Genomic DNA, 21,236 nt, shown 5'->3' on the forward strand with positions numbered 1-21,236 from the left:
TAACTCTAGAAAATAAGTTGATTAGTGTCATTTAACAACAGGTTGAGCCAGATGTAACTTAAAATATTAATTCCTCTGTGTGTTTCTTTCATCAAAAGGCAAGGTAAGAAGAAAGAGAGGAAATAAAGAAGAAATAAAGGAAAGGAAGAAGGGTTGATGGGAGGAAGTAGGGAAGGAAACAAAAATGTCAGTCTGGGATCTAAAACATGACCCACACAGTGCAGCCTAACATGAACGCCTGCAAGTGAGCGCATCGTGTGCGCCTGTGTGATGTGCTGATGAGAGTTCTGGAGTATGGCATACACTGCACCAGGAGCTGCAGCTGGACACCTCCAGAAAACAAGCCATGCAGCAGGTAGTGACAACCAGAATGCAACTGAAGGCATTCCTAAGGAATTGCTCTAATTGTTTAAAAGAAGGGCAAAAGACTGGTGGTTGGAGGTAGGGATTTGAAGAGAGAATGAGGCAGTCAAAAATGAGACTTTAAAAAAGCAATACTAATATCAGAAAACTGTCTTATTATGAACTCTGGGGTGGGGTTACTATATCAAATTGATGAAGGCCAGATTAGAGGTCATTTAGAAAGCATTTCCTATTGAGTATAGCCATACATTCTTGAAATATTTGTACTCTTCTTCCCAGGGGAAAGAAAGTGACCTTTTAAACTAGAGAAATATTCAAGAAGGGGAGATTATTTTTTAAAACACTAAAATAGTGCTATGCCAGGAGGATTTATTCTTTTCTTAAAAGAAAGTAATGAGATGAGTTGAAGCATCCACTAAAAATTCACCCTAGAGACAATGAATAAATCATCTGACACATTCTGTCTACTGAGCTTGGATTTTAAAAATGTGTGTGCAACGGAGGCCGTGTACACTGTAGAAGAAGTGTGTGAAATGCCACACAATGTCCCACCATGATATTCCCATATGCCATTTCTTCACCATCTGACACATCTCCCAGAGCCCATCTGCCGTTTTAATTTCAATTTTAACAGAGCTATGTCTGAAAAATGTGTTTATAGGAGAATAATTTGTGATTAATCATAAGATTTTTTTCTGGAATGTTTTTTGAGATTGCTTCTTTATGTTCCATGGGAGATAACATATACTCATAAAAAACCCTGTAATCTTCCCTCCGTGTGCTATACATCTGCATAGATGTGAAAGTTTATATACCCATAAGAACACATATGACTGCCTACTCAGGCCTTTATCATAGTGAGCAGTGGTGCAGACAAACATTTTGTCTTCACCATTAAAAAGCATTGGATCACTCTATATCAAATGCTAATCACTCTGCTTTACTCCTCTGAGGACCTTAAGAGTAGCCTTAGAACATTCAACCATCAGGATGAGAGAGGGGTCACGGAAACCCTGACCTTCTCCTCCATTACCTCTCATGGTACCACTTCACTGCTACTTCCTTGGAGCAGAAGTGGGACTCAGTAAGCTGGAGCGCAGGAAGACAGCAACTGAGGTAAAAGACACCAGAGCCTTTCCCTCCTCTGGTGTTGGGACAATAGGGGACACATGAGTGCCACTGCAGTGTGACTGCACTGAGCTCCCGAGGGACAGCTTTACACACCTTTAATGCTCTTGATAGGGGCCTTGCTACACATTAGCCGCACCAAAAATGCTGAATACAAAAAAAGCCATACAAAAAAAAAAAAAAAAAAAAAAAAAAAAAAAAACAAAACAACAACACTGCATAACACAAAAAAATAAAAAATAAAAAAGTAGCTTTCAATTACATCAGTTAATTAAACACTGCATAACACAAAACAATTGTAAAAAGTAGCTTTCAATTACAGTTTGGTACTTTCAATATTTTCCATCATAAATGCTGAAGAATTTTCTCCTCATGGAGGGAGGGAGGGAAGGTTGTGGAGTTTACCCAAAAGCTCAGACTGGCTCTTCAGCCAGGAAGCTCACTGGCCAGGAAGGTGGCCTTTAGGCCCATAGCACAGCAGGGAGCTTCCTGGGATGACAGGGAATCCAAAAGTCATGGTAAGGTTAGTTTCACTGCAAGCTGCAGAACACTGCTGTGTGTCTCTCTGGCTGTTCTCTGTTTCATGTGTTCACCAAACAGTGATGACAGTCACTGCCCCAGACGAAGCAGAGGGTTTCAGTAGACCATGACTCAGCAGGTCCAGGGTAGGTGGAAATCACTCCAAGTGCAAAGTTGTTTCCAAGAAACTACAGTCACCCAGGTTCGGAGAGTTGGCATTAGCCACACCTTCATTCTGTGAATTACTCTGGACCCTGTGTGTGTGGGAAAGGCATCTCTCAGAATAAAGTGCCTGGTCACTTGTTTGTTTGTTTGTTTGTTTCCAAGTGAAAACATCCTGACCCTCTGCACTCAAAAGCATGACAATACTATGTTTTCGAAGACACTTTCTAACGTGGTTGGCACATTCATGAAATAAAACTAATGAAAAACAGTAGACCAGTTAGAGTTTGGGATGAGGACAATACAGAACGTCATACCATGGCTCACTTTGCAACAACCAAGTGTTTTCTATAGACTGGATTTTTCACAACACCACATTTAGGCATTTAAGGGTGTGCGCTTTTTTTTTTGGTAGCGATGGGAAAGTCCTGGTTTGAAATGCACTTGAAATGGATCCACACGTCGTCTCTGGAGTCTCAGAAATATGGGCAGTCATGGAGCACGGCTTTGAGGAGCAGAGAGTTTACAAGGAGCCAAACAGGTAAGGGCTGCTAGTATTCATCATAATTGTTGAGATCTGTAAAGTAGGCGTTGGAATAGGTCTTCCCGGTGAGATGTGGGTTGAAGTATTTGTTTCTTTCCTCTAGGATCAAGTTGTTTTTGTTAAATGCCTGTAAAATATGTTTGAAAAGATTTAGAATGCTCAGTAAATAGTGTTTCAAGTGAACAAAATCAGGAGCTGCAATGTTGAATTTGAGCTCTCTCCGAAGGCTCTATTAGTTTGGAAAGTGCCTTCTCATTTACTGTCTTCTTAACTCATTTGCCCCAAGGAAGACTTGGTTAATCACTGGACGAGGAGGGCTGTCTTCAACAGCATTTGGCCTACTTTAGCACTTTAATCAGGACAGAACTGAGGGAGCAAGGATCAGAAAGCCAAAGTTTGACTGTCTAGAAAATCTCTAAGACTCATGCAAATTTATACACATGGCTCAACTTACCATTCATACCCCGAATACACTGATGTGCTTCTAGACTTCCAGAAAGAACTGCATTTAATGTGATAATTTCACTAATCCTTTGAGAAATTTATAAGTGTATTTTAATAATATCCATCTTTTAGTCCTTCCTATTCTTTTCCCAGATCCCTCCTACCTCCCAAACCATAACCTTAATATTTAATTGTTTTTTTAAAAAAAATAATCCAGTGGCTCCAATTTATGCTGCCTATAGACTTCCGAGTCTGAAGCCATCCACTGGAGTATGGATGCTTAAGGAGCCACATGCTTAAAGAAATTAGTCTCCTGGCCCAGATGACATCATCCTTTACCAAAGACCTTATAGAGCTTCTTTGCGCACATGAATTGACTCAGATGCCTTAATCTCTTTTTGCTCTGCACTTGTGAAAAGGTCTCTGCTGTTGCTCTCTGTGACTCAGACTAAAGACAAAGAGCCAAATTATTCCAGGGGGAAGGTAAACACTGAAAAGAACAAGATAAAGATGAAACAGGACAGACAGAGGCTAACTTCAAACAATTAGTCAAGCAGAGTCATTGAAAGATTCATCATAGACTAGGCAGACACCCACACATTAGGGGTCCTTCCTATCATGGCAGTAACATGTCTACTATCATCTCACAATGGAAGACTGCGCCTGAGGTGAGACCACAGGCCAGTTCAGTTACCTACTACTGACTAAAATAGCAGGACCACAGAGTCGATGTTGTGTTGGCATCGAGCTACACTGCCTCTTCGTTTTGTTTCAAAGGCCAGTAGCTCAGGTTTTCCCTCGACACTACAGCTCACTTCTGATAGACTGTGTGTGAGCCCTCTATAGATCGCTTTCTCCTTAATCCATCATCTTTTTAAAAAATACTTTATTTTAAAATTATATTCAATTTTTAAAATTTCACACAAGGAAATATATTTGCTCCCCCTTTTCCCACCCCAGCTCCTCTTTTATCACCCCAACATTTCTCCTTCCCAACTTCATGTTTGCTTCTCTGCTTGCTTGTTTAATAACCCACTAGGTTCAATGAATGCTGCCCATATGTTCATGAGTACAGGACCATTCACAGGAGCATGAGGAACCTATCATGGACCATATCCTGAATAAAGAGTGATTCTTCCTCTCCCAGCAACAACCCACTAGCAGGAGCTCCTCAGTGTAGGGTAGGATCCTGAGGTCATCTATGCCCTATCTATGTCTGGACTGCAGCTGTTTGATCTTGTATAGATCTTGTATGGGCCCTGTGGGACTATGACTGCGATAGCCATAACATATCCTGCAGACAGTATTTCATAGCACTCCTCCTGCTCTTAAGTAATTCCTGCCTCCTATCCCACAGTGTTCTCTTGGTGTTGGGTGTACTATGTATTCTTATAAAAAAGAATGCCATTTCAAACTTAGCCATCATGGCAGAAAGAGGCTATGCCAACATTTGCTGAGAATGTTAAGGGAAACAACTAACTCAACAGAAATACAGAAGATCAGTCAGTCTTGGCTTAGGAGAATTACCTTCATGACCATGGAAAATAACCAAAGATGAGTACAGCAGACAAAAGCCACCATGTCTTTCCAGCTATACCACAGCCTCTCATAGGAACACAGTAAGAAGAGGAGCTACCATGCTAGCCCTTGTGTATGGTCAATGAAACTTCATAACATGGAGTTATATTATATTATTATATATACTATATTATATATATATGTTATATATATATGATATATATATATATTATATTATATTATTATATCCATTTTACATAGGAGTATACTGAAGTTGAAGGGAACTCAGCTTGTTTCCTAAAATGCACATGGACATCTGAGTGCCATAATGTGGCCTTTATCTTGCTGCCCAGTCCTTGGCTGAAGGCACTTTGTTGAAAGACCTCTTTTCAAAGGCAAGAAGCAGAGTTGTAACATAACCAGACACTGCCCAAGATTTACTATCTACCAGCATTTTATGTCATTTTTTAAACTTTTATTTCCAATAGGAATAGGCAAATAAAAAAACAAAATTCCAAAGATCCACGCTCTACTCTCAAGAGTATCTGGCCAATACTCACAGACTTCCTACAACTACAACAGGGGATACACCAAAACCTACAAACTGTCTATACTCGCCAAAGAGCACCCAGCCAACACCCAAAGATCTGGAATACCTGGGCTCTCTGTATCCATCATCAGGACCACCATCACTGAGCCTGGCTCCAGTGTCACCTGCCTTTGTGGCCTACCTAGCTACAGCTATTACTGTAGATTCCTTACCTTGATGGCCTCCACAGAGTCATATTTGTCCAGTTTGTTGATGTGGTTAGTTATGCTGCTGTTGAGGGCAGCAGGAGAGACAGGGTGGATGACAGTTGCATCATGGGATTGCTGCTGGTACCGCTGGCAGTATGTGTAGACAAGCAGTGTGAGGAGGCAGCCGAGGATGGAACTGCTAAGCCCCACAGCCATCATGTGGAACATGTTGAACTCTGTAGAAAAGGCCAATGTCACATCACTCTTGAGAAGTACACGCTACTTGACCCTTAAAGTGCCCAAGTGAAAGGAAAGTCAAAAGGAGGTACTGTGTATGGTATAGATGTCACAGTAGTTTAGTTCTTGGAAATGTCAGGGTCTAGAAAAACTTATCTGCAACAAGCAACCTCGTTCTAATTAGTATTCTTATAGACTTAAATAATTTCCTCAAACCTCATGAACATTGTTAGGATTACAATTAAAACACATTTGCTTTTATCTGAAAACCTCAGAGAATCTTCAAGAGCATGGTGACCACTGTCCTGTGGGTTTTCTATAGGAAGTGTGTCTATGGGCTTTAACAGATTGAGCATCTATTTATCTTGTATGGCTATAGCCCCTCCCCCTCTCTCTCTCTCTACACACACACACACACACACTTGGATATTAACGTGTGGAGCACTTTTTATAACTAGCATTTAGGTTATCTTATGAAAAATATTTTAAAAAAAAGGATTCATGCTAAAGGCCTCAAAGATAATCTTTAAGCTGGACTTGAATTATTCTCTTTTGACCCATTGATTGTCTCTTTAATAGGTACCTATTTTGAGATTTTTTTCCTTGAGGTATTGGCAATAGAAACTCAAAAAGTGAGTTACAAGGATGTATATCTTGACAACAGGAGTGGTTTGATTTGCATCCTGGCAACACACCAAGAGTTATGGAATGGCTAAGAAACAACCATCTGGAAACCTCCATGTTTCTTGGGAAAACGCTGCTGCTGAAGTTCCTAACCTTCCTGCAGGGCTCAGAGCAGGACTAAATGAGAGTCATGTAAAGCAGACTGTGGCTTCCTTCCTCCCACGCTGCACTGGCACTAGAGGGCTAACTGCATTCTGGTTGTTCACCTCGTGTCTTCACAGCTCAGGAAGCATGGATAGGACCCCTGCTGTCTCCCACAAGTATCATCATGGACTGCAACATCACCTGGGAGTTTTTCATAATCTGTCAACCCCAGAACCAAATGGGACTGTGGAGGAGCTACTGAACATCAGTGTGGACATGGAGTAACACCCCTACTGTAGAGAAAGCCCCTGAGAGCATTGGAGAAGACAGATTTCTCTGCAACCTCAGGGCCTTTGGTCTTTACAACTGACTGCCACTGGCTTCCTCCCTAGAAGTCTGCAGAGCCACCTTCTCTCTGTGCCCATTCCTGACACTTGCCACTCAGCAGAAGCTCCACCCTAGCACAAGGCCAACTCTGACACTTGTGAACTCTGACACCAATTGGGGCCTTCTATCAGAATCCCTATCCCCCCCGCCACCAAGTCCTGGGTCAAGAAGACCAGGGCTGAAGCTGAGCCTCAAAATAGGAAGCATGTTATCAGGGCCTGACCTGTGATGCATGAAGATCTTACATGCTCTCTGACCCTGAGTTTCCCCCTGTACAATGCTTCTGCCTGCTCCTGGACACCATATTCTAAGAACTCAGATCCCTGAGAGATTGACCTCCCTTATTGGGTCCACTACCACCAATGATCAACAACACATGCTCCTAGATGCACTGAAATTCTAAACCAACAGTGAAGTTCCTACCATAGAATTCTACAGCACTATGGCTGGATAATGTATTGGGAACATCCTACAAGAATGTTCAATGGTAGGACCACAAAGGGAAGTTACAAACCTTGGGCATTTCCTGCTTTGTCATAGAGACTGTAGCGGGGCAGGACTCTCAGCACCTGACTGTGGCATAAAGCATTGTGCACCCTTTCCACCAGCAACCATTCCACTAGAATTGTGTCATTTTTCCTGAAGATTGTGGCTATAGCGATGATAAGCAAGGCTGATCTCACATGAGTTCTCATTTCTGTCTATTTTAGCTGCTAGGATTCCCCTGAGTCAGTGCCACATACTGATAAAAATACATCCTACTGCTCTGATAACTCATATTTCATTGCTGCATATGGGAGATGTACAATGGTCTCCTTATGCAGATATGTGCCATTAGTCAGATGAATTATTCCTGCAGGTGCCTGGGGAAGCTGTGGCCAGCTGACATCTTTATGACAAGATTATTCAGTCTTTGTGTCTCCTGCAACTAAAAATAGCTAAGTGAAAAGAAATCTCAATAGGAGCACATCTTCTGCAGAGGGAAAAATGGTGCCTACTAAATCTCGTAAGATTCTTCACAGTGTGGCTCTTCCCTAAAATATGCCATTTTTTTTTTTTAACAATTACTTATGGATTGTGTGTGTGAGTGTGTACATGTGTGTATATGCGAGTGTGTGTATGAGTGTGTGTGTGCGTGCAAGGTACTAAGGGATTTTATATTGGGAATTGTACTAAAAGAGTAGTAAACGTTGCTTTTAATCTGCACTGTCTATGTGAGGGCCATGGAATTCAATGATGTGAGGCTGCTCACATCAAGGTACCAAGGACAAAGGTCAACTTTTAAGAGTCAGTTCTCTTCTTTCACTATGTATGATCTTGGGATGGAACTCTGGTCATTAGTCCTGGTGGCAGACACCTTTCCCTACTAATCCTGGTTATTAGCCCATTCTTCTTTTTCTTGATTTTTGGACAGTAAGGCTAGAATGGAGACCAACCACCTAGTTGGTTCATTTGGATTGCTTTCTGCCCACTAATGTAGATAAAACATATATAACATTTTTCTAAACCTCCCCAAACACTCATGCTAGGCAATCAGCTATATTAAGCCCATCAGCGATAGTCTAAGATCCAGTTACCTGCTCATGCTGGAACATCAATGCCAGTAGCTTAAAGGTTCTAACAATGAAGAGTAACTACACTTTCTGAGATTTAGTCAATAACGTCACCAGGCTAGATGCTAGACTTGCTTAAGACCCAGCTATTCTTCCAGGGCTAAAAAAAAAAATTGAAAGACCCTGGCAGCAAGCCAGAGGTGCCACCTATGAGACCCTGAGGTCTGTATTGACCTCTCTAAAGACAGAACACAAATTGTGCACTTCTGCCTCCCTAACCTGCATTTCCTGAAGGTCACCATGCCATCTGGTTGAAATGTTGCCGCTGACCAAGAGTATGCCCCTGACAGGTCTGCAGTGGAAGCCTCATGCGTATCTCCCAGCGATCTACTGGGATCCATTTTCTATGATCAATTTTCAACTTAAGATTCCCATAGCATCCTGCTCCCAGGATAATCACCCCTTACTTATGATTCACTTAGACATGAGACAGTAGCCTCACATCACTGAATTCCACGGCCCTCACATATACAGTGTAGATTAAATTGTACTCTTTTAGTACAATTCCCAATATAAAATCGCTGAAAACTGTTACTCTTCACTCATCTGGCTGCAATGATATGGTAACTGACTGACTCCTTTAGCTCATACCTGATAACAGCATGACTAGAGAAACGAATTCTAAATAGCACCAGAGCCTGTGCTGGGTGCTAAGTCTCCCTTCTGGGATTGGGAAAATGTTAACTTCCAAAGTCTGTTTCCACGTGTCTCCCACAGACAACTGTAGACTGTGGCAGCTTTGTAAAATGTTGATAGGATATGTCTGTCTCTAGAAGCATTTAGTGCAGTGTCTGAGAGATCATGACCAACATGAGGGGATAATCAGGGGCTTCCCCGGCCTGCCATCCTTATCCAGTGGTGGAACATGCCGGGAGGATAATGGTTGCCATATGTCAGAATCCCCACAAGAGCTCTGTTAACAGGAGAACTCACCTCCACACCTCTTCTCTTCTACGCTGCTGGATCTTGCCACAGACACTTCTGGAAAACAAAAATCCAATCACAATGTACAAAGGATTTGGGAGGAAAATTTACATCCATGCTTTATTTGCAAGCACCAATGATGTTGAATTCAGTATGAGTCTAAGGTTCAAAAACTTGGTTAATTATCAATGGAATTGGTTAGTTATGCACGGAGTTGGTGTTCACGGGTTTATATACATAGAACAAGACACCTTCAGGGTCAGTATAACAAGTGATTGTCCCCTATGATAACTAAACGTTGATTTTTCCATTAAAAATAAGCCTGTGGAAAAAGGAACTACCAACCTCTTTTTCAAGGCAACACTAGTGACAACATCCATGTTCCCTAGTATATTGAGAGTTACATGAAGACAATGGCCCTTTTCTCTGCAATAAGTACATCATATTTTCATAATAAAGAATTTAAAGTGATACTAAAACAATCAATTAGTTTTCAAAATTTTTAGTGAAATCCTCAGACTACATTAGAATCAATAAATTATAGAAGACATTGTGTTGAATTCCAGTCTAGTCACCTGTAAATCTGTATTCCAGTCACCTTGAAACCACAACAGTTGACAGAATCATTTTTAATTCATCAAAGACAGCCTCAAAGAGCAGATAGAAGCCTGACCCAATGGGTCATTTCCTTTCTGGATATTAGAATGACTCTGTTCACACTGATAAACATCTCTGCCCTTACCAGGGATGAAATTAGAGTCAAATACACAAGGCCGGGTCTCTGTCGTATTTCCGGAACACTGGCTGCCCACAGGAAACAGAAGGATGCACTGCCGAGCACGGACCTGGGTACCAGACGCATCACACACGGACCAGTCTGACCACTCTGACCAGCTCTCTGCAGAGACCAGAAGAAGGGAGAGGCAGGGCTACCTGATGATATTGACCAACACAAAATCACCATGAAGTCACACTGCTCTTTAGACTCTCTCACTGTATTTAATGGCTCTGTGCATAAGTAAGATGACGTCATAGTTTCTAACAACCCAGTAAATAAATCCACATGAGGATGAGTGAACATAGGAATAAATTTAAACCAGATATAACATATATAAAGTAAGTGTTCTAAATCTAAATCCCATATCATTTCCATCCTGTGAGGCATTTTATTTAAATAGTCAGTAAACTAACTCTTGAGACAGATGTGACTTCTGGGAGTTGGAAATCACCAGTGCGGCCACCATTTCTTACAGAGTAAGCCCTTTACAAAGATGTCCTCGTATTTCCTGGGCATTTCCCACAGGATCCATGTTGGCCAGCATCTCACACTAATGGGAAATCCCTGGTTTCTAAATGAAAGTTTAAAGTGTCTTTAATTTGCAATAAAAACAACTCTGCAAAGTCACTATGACAAAGCCAAGCCAGACTTGAGGAAGAGTTCATTTTATTTCAGTCCTGGTGACAGGAATAAAGACAATTCCCATGTTCTGGGTCAAGGCCAAATGATAAGCATTGACAGGACATTACTGACTTTTTCTCTCAAAGGTATACATAAAAGACTGTTTTTTTTTTTTTTTTTTTTTGGAATGATTATAAGAATTTGGTTCAAGGTTTCTCTAAATATATCTGTGTATACATATTGTTGAAGTGTTTCACTGTTAAGGTTAAATGTAGGAAAGTATTCAGTTTTCACCCCACGTGATTTTGTATGTCAGAGTGCTAGGTCTTGGGTAAAGGCTATCTGATACATTCTTTGCCAACCACAGAGCCCAGAGCTCTACCAGCTATGGTCCTGGAGAGGCTCCCTCCCTCCCATCACTATTTCCTGTTGCTTGCTTTGCTTTGATTCTCTGACTGCTGACGGGATGTACTGGCTGGTTTTGTGTATCAACTTGACACAAGCTGGAGTTACCACAGAGAAAGGAGCCTCCTTTGAAGAAATGCCTCTATGAGATCCAGCTATAAGGCAGTTTCTCAATTAGTGATCAAAGGTGGAAGGGCCCAGCCCATTGTGAGTGGTGGCATCCTTGGGCTGGCAGTCCTGGGTTCTATAAGAAAGCAAGCTGAGCAAGCCAGAGGAATCAATCCAGTAAGCAGCACTCCTCCATGGCCTCTGCACCCACTCCTGCCTCCAAGTTCCTGCCCTGTGTGAGTTCCTGTCCTGACTTCCTTTGGTGATGAACAGCAGTGTGGAAGTGTAAGCTGAATAAACCTTTTCCTCCCCAACTTGCTTCTTGGTCATGGTGTTTTGTGCAGAAATAGAAACCCTGACTAAGACATTGGACTTTATGCATTATTTTTTCTTTAGCTGTACTACCTCTGAGTATAGCCCTGACCCTGAGTAAAGTGTTCTCCCACAATGCCTTGCACTCCCCTGGAACATTTCTAGACTTGTTCTAAGCATCCAGCACATTCTGGGCAGGGATAGGCTGTGTAACAAGGAGCTACAGGTGACTCTCCCACTGAATCACATCACAACAGTGTGAGGACACTACAAATGCTGGCTTGCTTTCCATGTATTTTCTACGATCTACTCTCTTACCCAGCAAAGCAAGATCAACTTGCCATCCATTCTTCTATTTCCAGTATTTACTTGTGACTTGCAATCCTTAATTTCATCATTCAAAATTAAGAAAGGTGAGTTTGCACTAAAACCAGGTAGTAAGCAATGCTTCGTGTACCTGGGCAGGTCTGTGTGTTGCAGAGTGCCTCCTCTGTGTGCAGTCCCAGGCAGATGTCCCCTCCATATGCTGGGGCTGGATTCGTACACGAACGGGTTCTCATGTAGTGTCCACCCCCACAGGTTGCTGAGCATTTAGACCAGGATGACCAGCAAGACCACACACCATCCACTGTAAAAGGACACAAAAATGTAGAACTTCTTAAGTCCCCACCAGACCAATATGACATTCATAGAGATAAGATATGCCATATAGAAGACAATGATATACAGAGCAAAAGCCACTCATGGTGTGGGGGCATTTGATGTTTCCTACTTGGTGGTAGATACAGATTTGAAGAATCTTTCCAACACCATCTAGTTCCTCTATTTGTTCTCCAGAAAATATTTCGAAACATACAATTTTTTAAGCACCATAAAAGTAAGTGACTTGAAGCTTCTAGCCCTGGAACCATGAATCACATGTCATAATAATTAATAAGTAGCACCTAGCTAGTTCTCACCTTGGCTGTTTTTATTATCTAGCTGGCTTGAAAAGTCCTGAAGCTAAGGATCAATAATTCAGGCACCAGACCTCCTTACACGCCACATAATTTCTGCCATCCATGCTGGATTCTGCCCATGGCTTGAATTACCACTTAATGTATCCTAAGTAAGACCAGTTCATGAGAAGATTAGACAAACACCCTCAAGCTTAGATCCTTAGTCTTTCAAGGAAAGAAAGCAATTAATTACAAAGCACTATTCTGGTTGAAATGAAAGTTATATATTAAATAGTTCAATAGCAGTTTAAAAAATAAACATTGTTGGAATTCTTGTTGGAATTCTAGTTGGAATACGGCACTGCTACAATAAGACCAGTACTCTGTTTTGGTCTTATTGTAGATAAGACTTTGGTCAGCAGTGAGGAAAGAGAGCCAGATAAAGCTGCATAATTAACCCCCAAGTGCCAGTCACACTGTATGTGGTCAGAGGGACAAAGTGGTGCATTTACAGCATGTTAGCTCATTAAGAATGTGTGGTACTGATTCTGCAGCATTCTGAAGTCTGGGCCACTCATTTCTACACCGAGGAACAGTAGGGCTTTTTCTCTTCCAAAGAAGCACTAAGTAGAAGTCCTGTGCTCTCTATCTCCTGATGTAAAGATCCAGGGACAGAAGGATGCTACAGATGGAGAAAACACAGTGTCCCCAACACACCACAGGTTTCTGTATTGTTCTCCGGAGAAAACACACCTGTCAGAGTCCCTAGTTTGAGTCACTGTGCCCTTGTTCCTTTTCCCTGGGCCTTATTGTTTACAGAAGAATGGCAAAGGGAACCTTGTGAGTTAAATCTTATCAAAAGAACTTACACTTACTATGCTGGGTTTTATGGGTGACTCTGAAGTTACTTTCTTTTCATTTGAATACACAAAGCAACAAAGAACCATCTGTTGTGTCTAGCTTTGACAGTCAAGGTCTACAGTCTTGACTTGTCTTTACAGCTGCATCAAATTCCAGAAAAAACAAAAACAAAAACAAAAACAAAAACAAAAACAAAAACAAAAAAAACCAAACAGGATGAACAGAAACAGTCACAATCCTCTCAATGTTGGGACAAATTACTCAGGAGCAGGTTCCGAAGGTAAAGAATAATCATTTTAGTATGTGCTTGGCTTTATTATTTACTTCCTTATTTATTTACTTATATTAGTGTCACAGATAGAGCCACAGCCTACGGATTCAAGATAAGCACTCCTCTGCTCAGGTATCTTCCCAGCCCAGCTATAAGCTCATGGCATGGGCTTGCACACAAAGGCCAGAGTAGGAAATTGGGTGCGTTCTACTTTCATGCTCTCTCTGTCTTATTGCTTTGACATGGGCTCCCGCACTCGCACTCAGATTACCATGTTCACTATGCATACTGGCCAAAGAGCTTGTGGGATCTGCCTATCCCTTCTCTCAATGCTGAGGTTGCAGGTACATGCAGACATGCCTATTTATATGGATTTTGAGAGTTCAAACTTAAATCTGCATGCTTGCATAGCAAGTGTTCTTACCTGTTCATCTGTTTGCAATATCTGAGAACATTAATAGATGGTAGTGCATCTTGTAATTGATCACTAAGAACCTAATAGTGTTAAAATGTAAAGTTTTTTTTAAATGCTCTAAATTAGGTAAAAGTTGTTCTAAATATGGCTCCTTTTGCCTGTATAGCTCAGCCCAGGGAGGGCAGTGCTTCCTTCCAGCTCATAGCTGAGTTACACATTATCACATTTTTAGGAATTTTATAGGACATGGGAGAAAAAGTTATCTTCACTCATTCAACCTTGAATTTGCCTAGTCCCTGGTTAAAAGATATGGACAATCCCACAAAGGAATCTTGGCTTTTTAAAAGAAAATGAGGACAGAGTTATTTTAAGATATTCAGGCCATGTACACACAATCTTGGCTCAACAGCAAGTCAACAAAAATAAAATTAAAACTATCACAAATGATGCTTGTCCCTGATATGGACAAGAAACATTTTCCCTCAGGGACCAGGACCACATCCAAGCATCTCTAGGAATCCACATTGGCGACTAATGCATACAAGAAATCAAGTTTAGAGTCTAGAAAAGATCGAGATGGCATTCCTATGACATTCTCCTTGGCTTAAGTTCACAGCCCTGATTCAAATCTAGTGATAACACCCACGCTGCCTCCAAGCACCCAGGGGAAGAATCTTTCCACATGGGCTGTGGGAAAGAGCAACTCTGTGACCTTTCCCAGCATCTCAGCATCAGTTTGGCTGGGAAAGTTGTGTGGTCTGAAGAGGAATATCCTGAGGCTGGAGAAATTCAAGCATACAGGCATCGGGGGAATAGCACAGCTGCAGGACCAAAGACATCATTGAAAACCTTGGCTACCAGTAGATGGGAGGAACTAGAAAAGATCACATTAAATGGTATAACTCAGACCTAGAAAGGCAAATGTTCTTTTTAGTCTGAAGCCTTTAGCTCCAAATTGTCAGATGTGAGTATATAGCCTGGAGTAACTACAGAAACCTGGAAAGTAGAAAGGGCCCATTGTGAGGTAATGATGCTGGGACCAATCGAGAGGGGAATAGCAGAGAACATATCTGAAAGTGGTGGGCAAATGGGGGCTTTAACTATGAAGAAGAGAGGGAGGTAAATCCAGAAGGAGGGTAAAATAACAGTAAAATGTCTGAAAAACTCATAAGAAATCATAACTATTAACTATATACTTACAAATATCTATACTACATATTATATGTTATATGTACTATTTACTGCACATAGTGTAAATAAAAACTTCCCATCTGAGCTAACAATGCTTTCCACAAGAGCTATAAATTATCTATGGAGTACAAAACCCAATAATAGTTTTTATAAGCCCTCATTTGGGTTATAAGTTAGGGTTGTCCAAGAGACTCACAAAATATAGGCTATTGTTGTTGCATCCAGTTGCCTTCCAGTGATGTAAGGTGTTCTACTTCTGAAGATACCCATCTCTTCAGTCACAGGATCCAGAGATCCTGAGGTAGATCTAACCCCAAACCCAGATCCCTGAGAACTAATTTTCATGATGTACAGAAGGTACCACGAAAGTTTCCAAAGAAGAAAAATAACCAATAGCCCTACGCCTCTATGCACCACAACAATGAACATCATGATGCCATAACTCTAAAGGTGCGGTAGTGGTATGCACATACTTGGCAGTAACCAAAAGCTCTCTAATTGGACTTCAGGTTGAGTCAACAAGAGGGAAATCATGCCTAGCATTGGAAGCTAGCCAACTACTCAGGGCTAGTGAAGTCATGGATCTTGGAGCAGGAAAATATACAACTGTCCCTTTTTGAAGCCAGCATAATTCCTATCTATATTCCAAATATTTATACTTACAGCCAAAGATAAGTGGCTATAGATAGTTTTGCTTTGCAATAGACAGAGAGTATCACACAGTAACCAAAATGGATCAAAATACAAAATTGTGGAGCTCAGTCATAGTAGATAATAATATGTACAGCATAACTACTGCACTCAAGGCTCAGAGGATATTGTCAACGGGTGTGGGCAAGGGCTACAAGAGCAAAAGGATCAGGGAATGAAGTGTGAGGCTGTGTCTCTTAGTAATGTAGGATGTAGTCAGAAGATACATTCAGAAAGTCTCACCAACCTGACGCCTAAGTATGACCTGAGCAAGAATAATATCTTTTGTAATGTGGAAGGAGAAAAGCTCATGAGTCCACCACTTTACACAAGGGTCATGACTGAAAAGAGAGCAAGTTGTGCAGGGGGCATTGAAGGGAGGAAAGAGAAAGGGTGGAATGGTATAATTTATCACAATCTCAAAAAAATTAGTTATTTACAAAAGGAACATCATATGATACAAAGCTGGGGGCTTGATTTCAACTTTACCTCCATGTTTATCAATCCATTACCATGTATCCTCCTATTACCTGCATCCACCCATCTAGTCATATATCCACCCATCATCCATCCATCCATCCACCCATCATCCATCCATCCATCCACTTACCCACCCATCCAAAGAGTTACCAGACATCTATCTATCCATCTAGCTAATCATTCTTCTATCTACCTGCTATCTCAACCACAAATGCTTATTCAATTCTCATAAGGCAGCTTATTACTCAAACGATTCAGAAAGTTCTATTTATCTAAAGGAACAGATGCTAAGATTTTTATGCCCTTAAAACCAATGTACCCAATATTTGGAATGAGTCACTCCTACACAGGATTTCTCATTCCTGCTTGTCAATTTGACGAACTCCTTTCTGCTAGGCTCCTACTAAATCCTCCCTCAATACTAGGCTCACAGTACAGTGGTTGGCGTTATCTGTTATGAGTCTAATTAGTATGTCTTCAACTGATGCGGTTGGTCACTGCATTTTATCATGTTACAAAACCAGAGATTAGTGACTATATTAGGCTAACATCATTCACACACACACACACACACACACACACACACACACACACACACACACCACAAACACACACATACACACACACAGACACACACACAGACACACACACACACACACACACCACAAACACACACACACACACACACACACCACACACACACACACACACATACACACACACACACACACACATTGCTGAGAATTACAGTGTACAAATCAATGGTGTGCTCTGTTGAAGGAAGATCAATTAATTATTCAGTGCTTTGTTCCTTCATCATCTGACAACTGCCCATCGATATTTTTCGGTGTGTCAGGCGTGTGTCTTCTCTGAGGTAAATACGATGTGTAAGCCTGCTCAGCAGGCCTTAACCTCCTGGGCTTTCCCTCAGGTATATGGCAAAAGTGGTTTACACAGGGATAAGGCTATAATGTCTTTGAGACATTGTGTTAAAGAGCCTGAAACTATGAGGCAGCCAGGTGACACATAGCTCTACCAGTCTCCAGAAAAGAACTCTATCCATAGAGGGTTTCATTCATGAGGTGAGCCTCTCTTTATAAAAGATGAGGTGGAGTTACGAGCTGGCTGGTATCCCTGGTGTAGTACTGTGGCAGTGTGACTCTATGGACTTGGCAGAAGCCATATTGGAAAGGCTAGGTTTGTCTGTATTCTGAAAGCAATTAACACTTATTTTGGAGACAACATGTATTTGTGCAAACTACTTCAAAGAACCATCAGTGACAGGGCTAAGATCATAAAATCTGAGTATATACTAGCTAGTTTTATGTCAACTTGACACAAGCTAAATCATCTGAGGAGGGAACTTCAATTAAAAAATATCTTTATAAGATTAGGCCATAAGCAAGCCTATAGGGTATTTTCTTAATGATTAATGGGGAGGGCCTAGCCCATTGCGTGTGGTGGCATCACTGGACTGGTGGTCCTGTGTTCTATTAGAAAGCAGTCTGAGCAAGCCAAAGGGAACAGTCTAGTAGGCACCACGCCTCCATGCCCTCTATATCAACTCCTGCTTCTAGTTCACATCCTGCTTGAGTTGCTGTCCTCACTGCTTTTGATGCTATGGGACTGTGAGTGAATAAATCCTTTCTTCCCTGTGTTACTTTTAGGCATGGAGTTTCATTGCAGTAACAGTAACTGTAACTAAGACAAAATGGTTCCCAGGAATAATGTGCTTTCTTGTAAAATCATAATATACGATGCAGTTCATCGAATATTATGCTTGTCTCTGTATCCAGCAATATGGGAGGAGAACCTTGTTAGCCCCAGGCTAGCTGCCTGCATGCTTGGAGAGAGACTAAAGGAAGATTTTCAACCAGTGGTAATGCTTTGGGTCTAGATAGCCAGGATGAGTTAGCAATCCAGGACTCCTTTTCCTTTCATCCTGTTAGTTCCCAACAGTTGCTGTTATCTCTGCACACACTTCTTAAGAACGTATCTCTCAAAAGGGGAGAGGTCTCCAGTGGCTTCATTACTTAAAGGTTGCAAGCACACAGCTTTCTCAGTCTTTCCTGCACCATGATCCACTTACCTGGACAGGGTAAAATGTTGCATTCCTGGAACTCCAGCGATGGGCCAAGACATGGCATACCCCCATACTTGGGTTCTGGGTTGTTGCAAACACGCTTCCGGTTCCGAATGCCCCTGCTGCAGTCTCTGCTACATTGTGACCAGGAAGTCCAGGCTGACCATGCCCCATTGACTGTATGTGCAGAATATCTTCCAGCTCGTAGAAAGTCTCCAGAAAGTCCTGCCAAGGAAATCCAAAGTATGATTCTACAGGATTTTTTATTCCTGTATAGACTGTGTGTTTCATGTCTAGTATTACCATAGTAATCAAGTGAGTCCTTTCATACTTCAAAAGCCAAAAACCACTGCAGCTGAATGGCAGCCTCCAATTACTCAAGACTCTTCCCTGCAGTCACTTTCCAATTAGGATGCACATGGCACTCCATCTGAATGTGCTAACACGCTTGAAGACAGCATGTTCACATTGCTAATTCTTGCCCCCTTTTTTGTAAATATCTCTAAAGAATGATCCCACTTCCCTTCCCTTGAGAGTTCTACTGTAAACTGTCCTCTTGTACCATGGGGTTGGTGTTAAGGAAAGACTTTCATCTGGACAAAGGAACACACTTAGGTCTGTTTCTTCACAGTTACCCCTTTTCAGTGTGTCTTCATGCTTTGAGAGGATCAGAGTTAATCCCCCTTGAATCCCAAGGTCATGGAGACAGTCTTATGCTCCAGAGACTTTACTCAGATCCCATTCCCAAATAAGCATGTTTGTTGACAAAACGGAGCAGGAGGGAGTGGGGGGTGAGGGTGGGGTGGGGTGAGGGCCAGTGAGCATTACAAGAACATGGAATTGTCTTTTGAAGACTCCTTGTGTGTCGGGCCTGCTCTGAGCATTTTAACTTATTTAACCAGACTCAGTTACCTTTTGTTTGAGGAAGATGCAGCCCAATGCAATCCTAAATCCATTCACTCTTTGTCTTTAGGACAGTGGTGTTTTCATCAACACCTGTCCAGCAACCCAGCCCCCAAACCAAGCAACCCAGCCCTTAAACCCAGCAACCCAGCCTCAAAGAAGCCAGCCCCCAAACCCAATCCCCACAGATTATCTCTAGCAACTTCGTTGTGTGCTTAGAAATGGCGAAGTACAGGCAGGAGGATGACCTGAGAAAAGGCACTAAGAGCAGCTTTCTGGAAGGATCCAGAGCTTTGTGGGTTAACAATAAACAAACAACGATGGATGGACAGTTAAGCCTCCTGTTGTGTGGTCAGAAGCAATTTTCAGTTTTCAAGCCATCAATAACAAGAATGGTCCTAAGAACTCACTACCATCCAATCAGACTGTTTGCCTTTCTTTGGGCCATGGACAATGCTTACGGTTTTAATAAGATGTAGGATATCTTTTTGAGTTTTATAAAAATTTATAATTTTGTATAAAATTATTTTTAAAAATTATAAAGTATTTTTTTCCTGAATATATACTATTAATCTTTAAAACATACTAGCTTTGGTTTTATATGTATCTGACAATGGAAGGAATTTTAAAATATGCGTTCAGGAAGGAAAATGAAGTCAGTTACAAAGATATGCCATGATTTATTTTCAAGTTTTCACTTTGATGCCACAATAAATAAATGTTCATGGCCCATACAGAAAAGGTTTGCCAGTGAGTTGGTAAAAAGGTCACCATATCTGTCAAATAAAATGAAGGAAGATAAGGTAAACATTCATTTAAGATGAAGAATTTAATATTTTAGGATATGTGTTTTTCCACATAGACTTCAAAAAACTTCACAGGGCATAGGTGTGTTTATGAAATTATATGGGATATAATTGTACCGAAATCACAGAATTAAATAGGAGAAATTGAAATAATATTTGAAATTCATCTTTTGAGTTCTCATATTTTATTTGATAACCTTGATTGAAATGACAAGATCACCCATTACAGAATGTCCATTTGCAGTTGGGTCTCCTTTATCTTTCTCCTGGAATTTCCAAGTAAATCTTTTCTTTGAGCAGCAGGTTTTTATAAAGAAGCTAGACTGACTGCTCTCTGCTGCTCATCTTTTAGACGATGCTATCAGCCCTAAGTGGTTTGTTTATTTTCATGAGACCCTTTATTAGAATAGATTCCTTCCCCTTTAAGAAACGGAGAGGTGGTCTGTTAGACTCTACAGCAGTCTGAGATATGTCAATACCTGCAAACACAGTGGATAGAGAGGTGCTTTGAGAGTGGACAGTGCTTGATAATAACCGTTGTTCCTCAGGTATCCAGGTAAGCTACCTGCTCCCAGAGGCTTGGGGACCTGTGACATGAGAGTAGTGTGACCCATCCTTAGAGCTTTACTGGGATAGGAGAAGAAACTCAAAATGCCCTCTATAAATGTACTCTATGTTAGCATTTCTTCTAGGCTTCACAGTTACCTAGCAACAGCCAAGTACATGCCTGGCTTGCTATAGAGGGACTATTTGGCCTCTCTCCCTCTCTCTGACCCCCCCTACCCCACTGCATTATGCCAGCACACTTTACAAAACATGTCACCCTATCTGCAAGTTCCAATAAGCTATCCTTATCATTGGAGCAACCCTCCCTATGTCTGAAAAGCAATCTATGAAAAAAAAAAAAAAAGTGACTCCCAGGACATTCTGTGTTACACTTGTGTTGGGAGAATTACGTAAGACCACAATCATAGAGTGCTGAGAAATGCCAGTGAATGTTCTGTCAGGAGATGTAATTGTCTTTCTCAT

General features: G+C 41.4%; 1 protein-coding gene across 1 annotated transcript in view; it reads right to left on the reverse strand.

Moving 5' to 3' along the window:
• Nucleotides 1-2,496: 2,496 nt before the first annotated feature.
• The window catches only part of Sema5a (semaphorin 5A), a 200,445-nt gene continuing 181,705 nt past the window's right edge, over nt 2,497-21,236 (reverse strand). The window contains exons 15-20 of the mRNA XM_034523424.2: nt 18,505-18,723; nt 12,027-12,197; nt 10,088-10,243; nt 9,355-9,402; nt 5,441-5,652; nt 2,497-2,843 (exon numbers count right to left, since the gene is read on the reverse strand). Coding sequence (XP_034379315.2) covers nt 2,724-2,843; nt 5,441-5,652; nt 9,355-9,402; nt 10,088-10,243; nt 12,027-12,197; nt 18,505-18,723 — 926 coding nt within the window. The 3' untranslated portion in view covers nt 2,497-2,723. The remainder of the gene's footprint in view (nt 2,844-5,440; nt 5,653-9,354; nt 9,403-10,087; nt 10,244-12,026; nt 12,198-18,504; nt 18,724-21,236) is intronic.

The sequence above is a fragment of the Arvicanthis niloticus genome, chromosome 19, assembly GCF_011762505.2.
Source record: "Arvicanthis niloticus isolate mArvNil1 chromosome 19, mArvNil1.pat.X, whole genome shotgun sequence".
Classification (NCBI taxonomy): Eukaryota; Metazoa; Chordata; class Mammalia; order Rodentia; family Muridae; genus Arvicanthis; species Arvicanthis niloticus.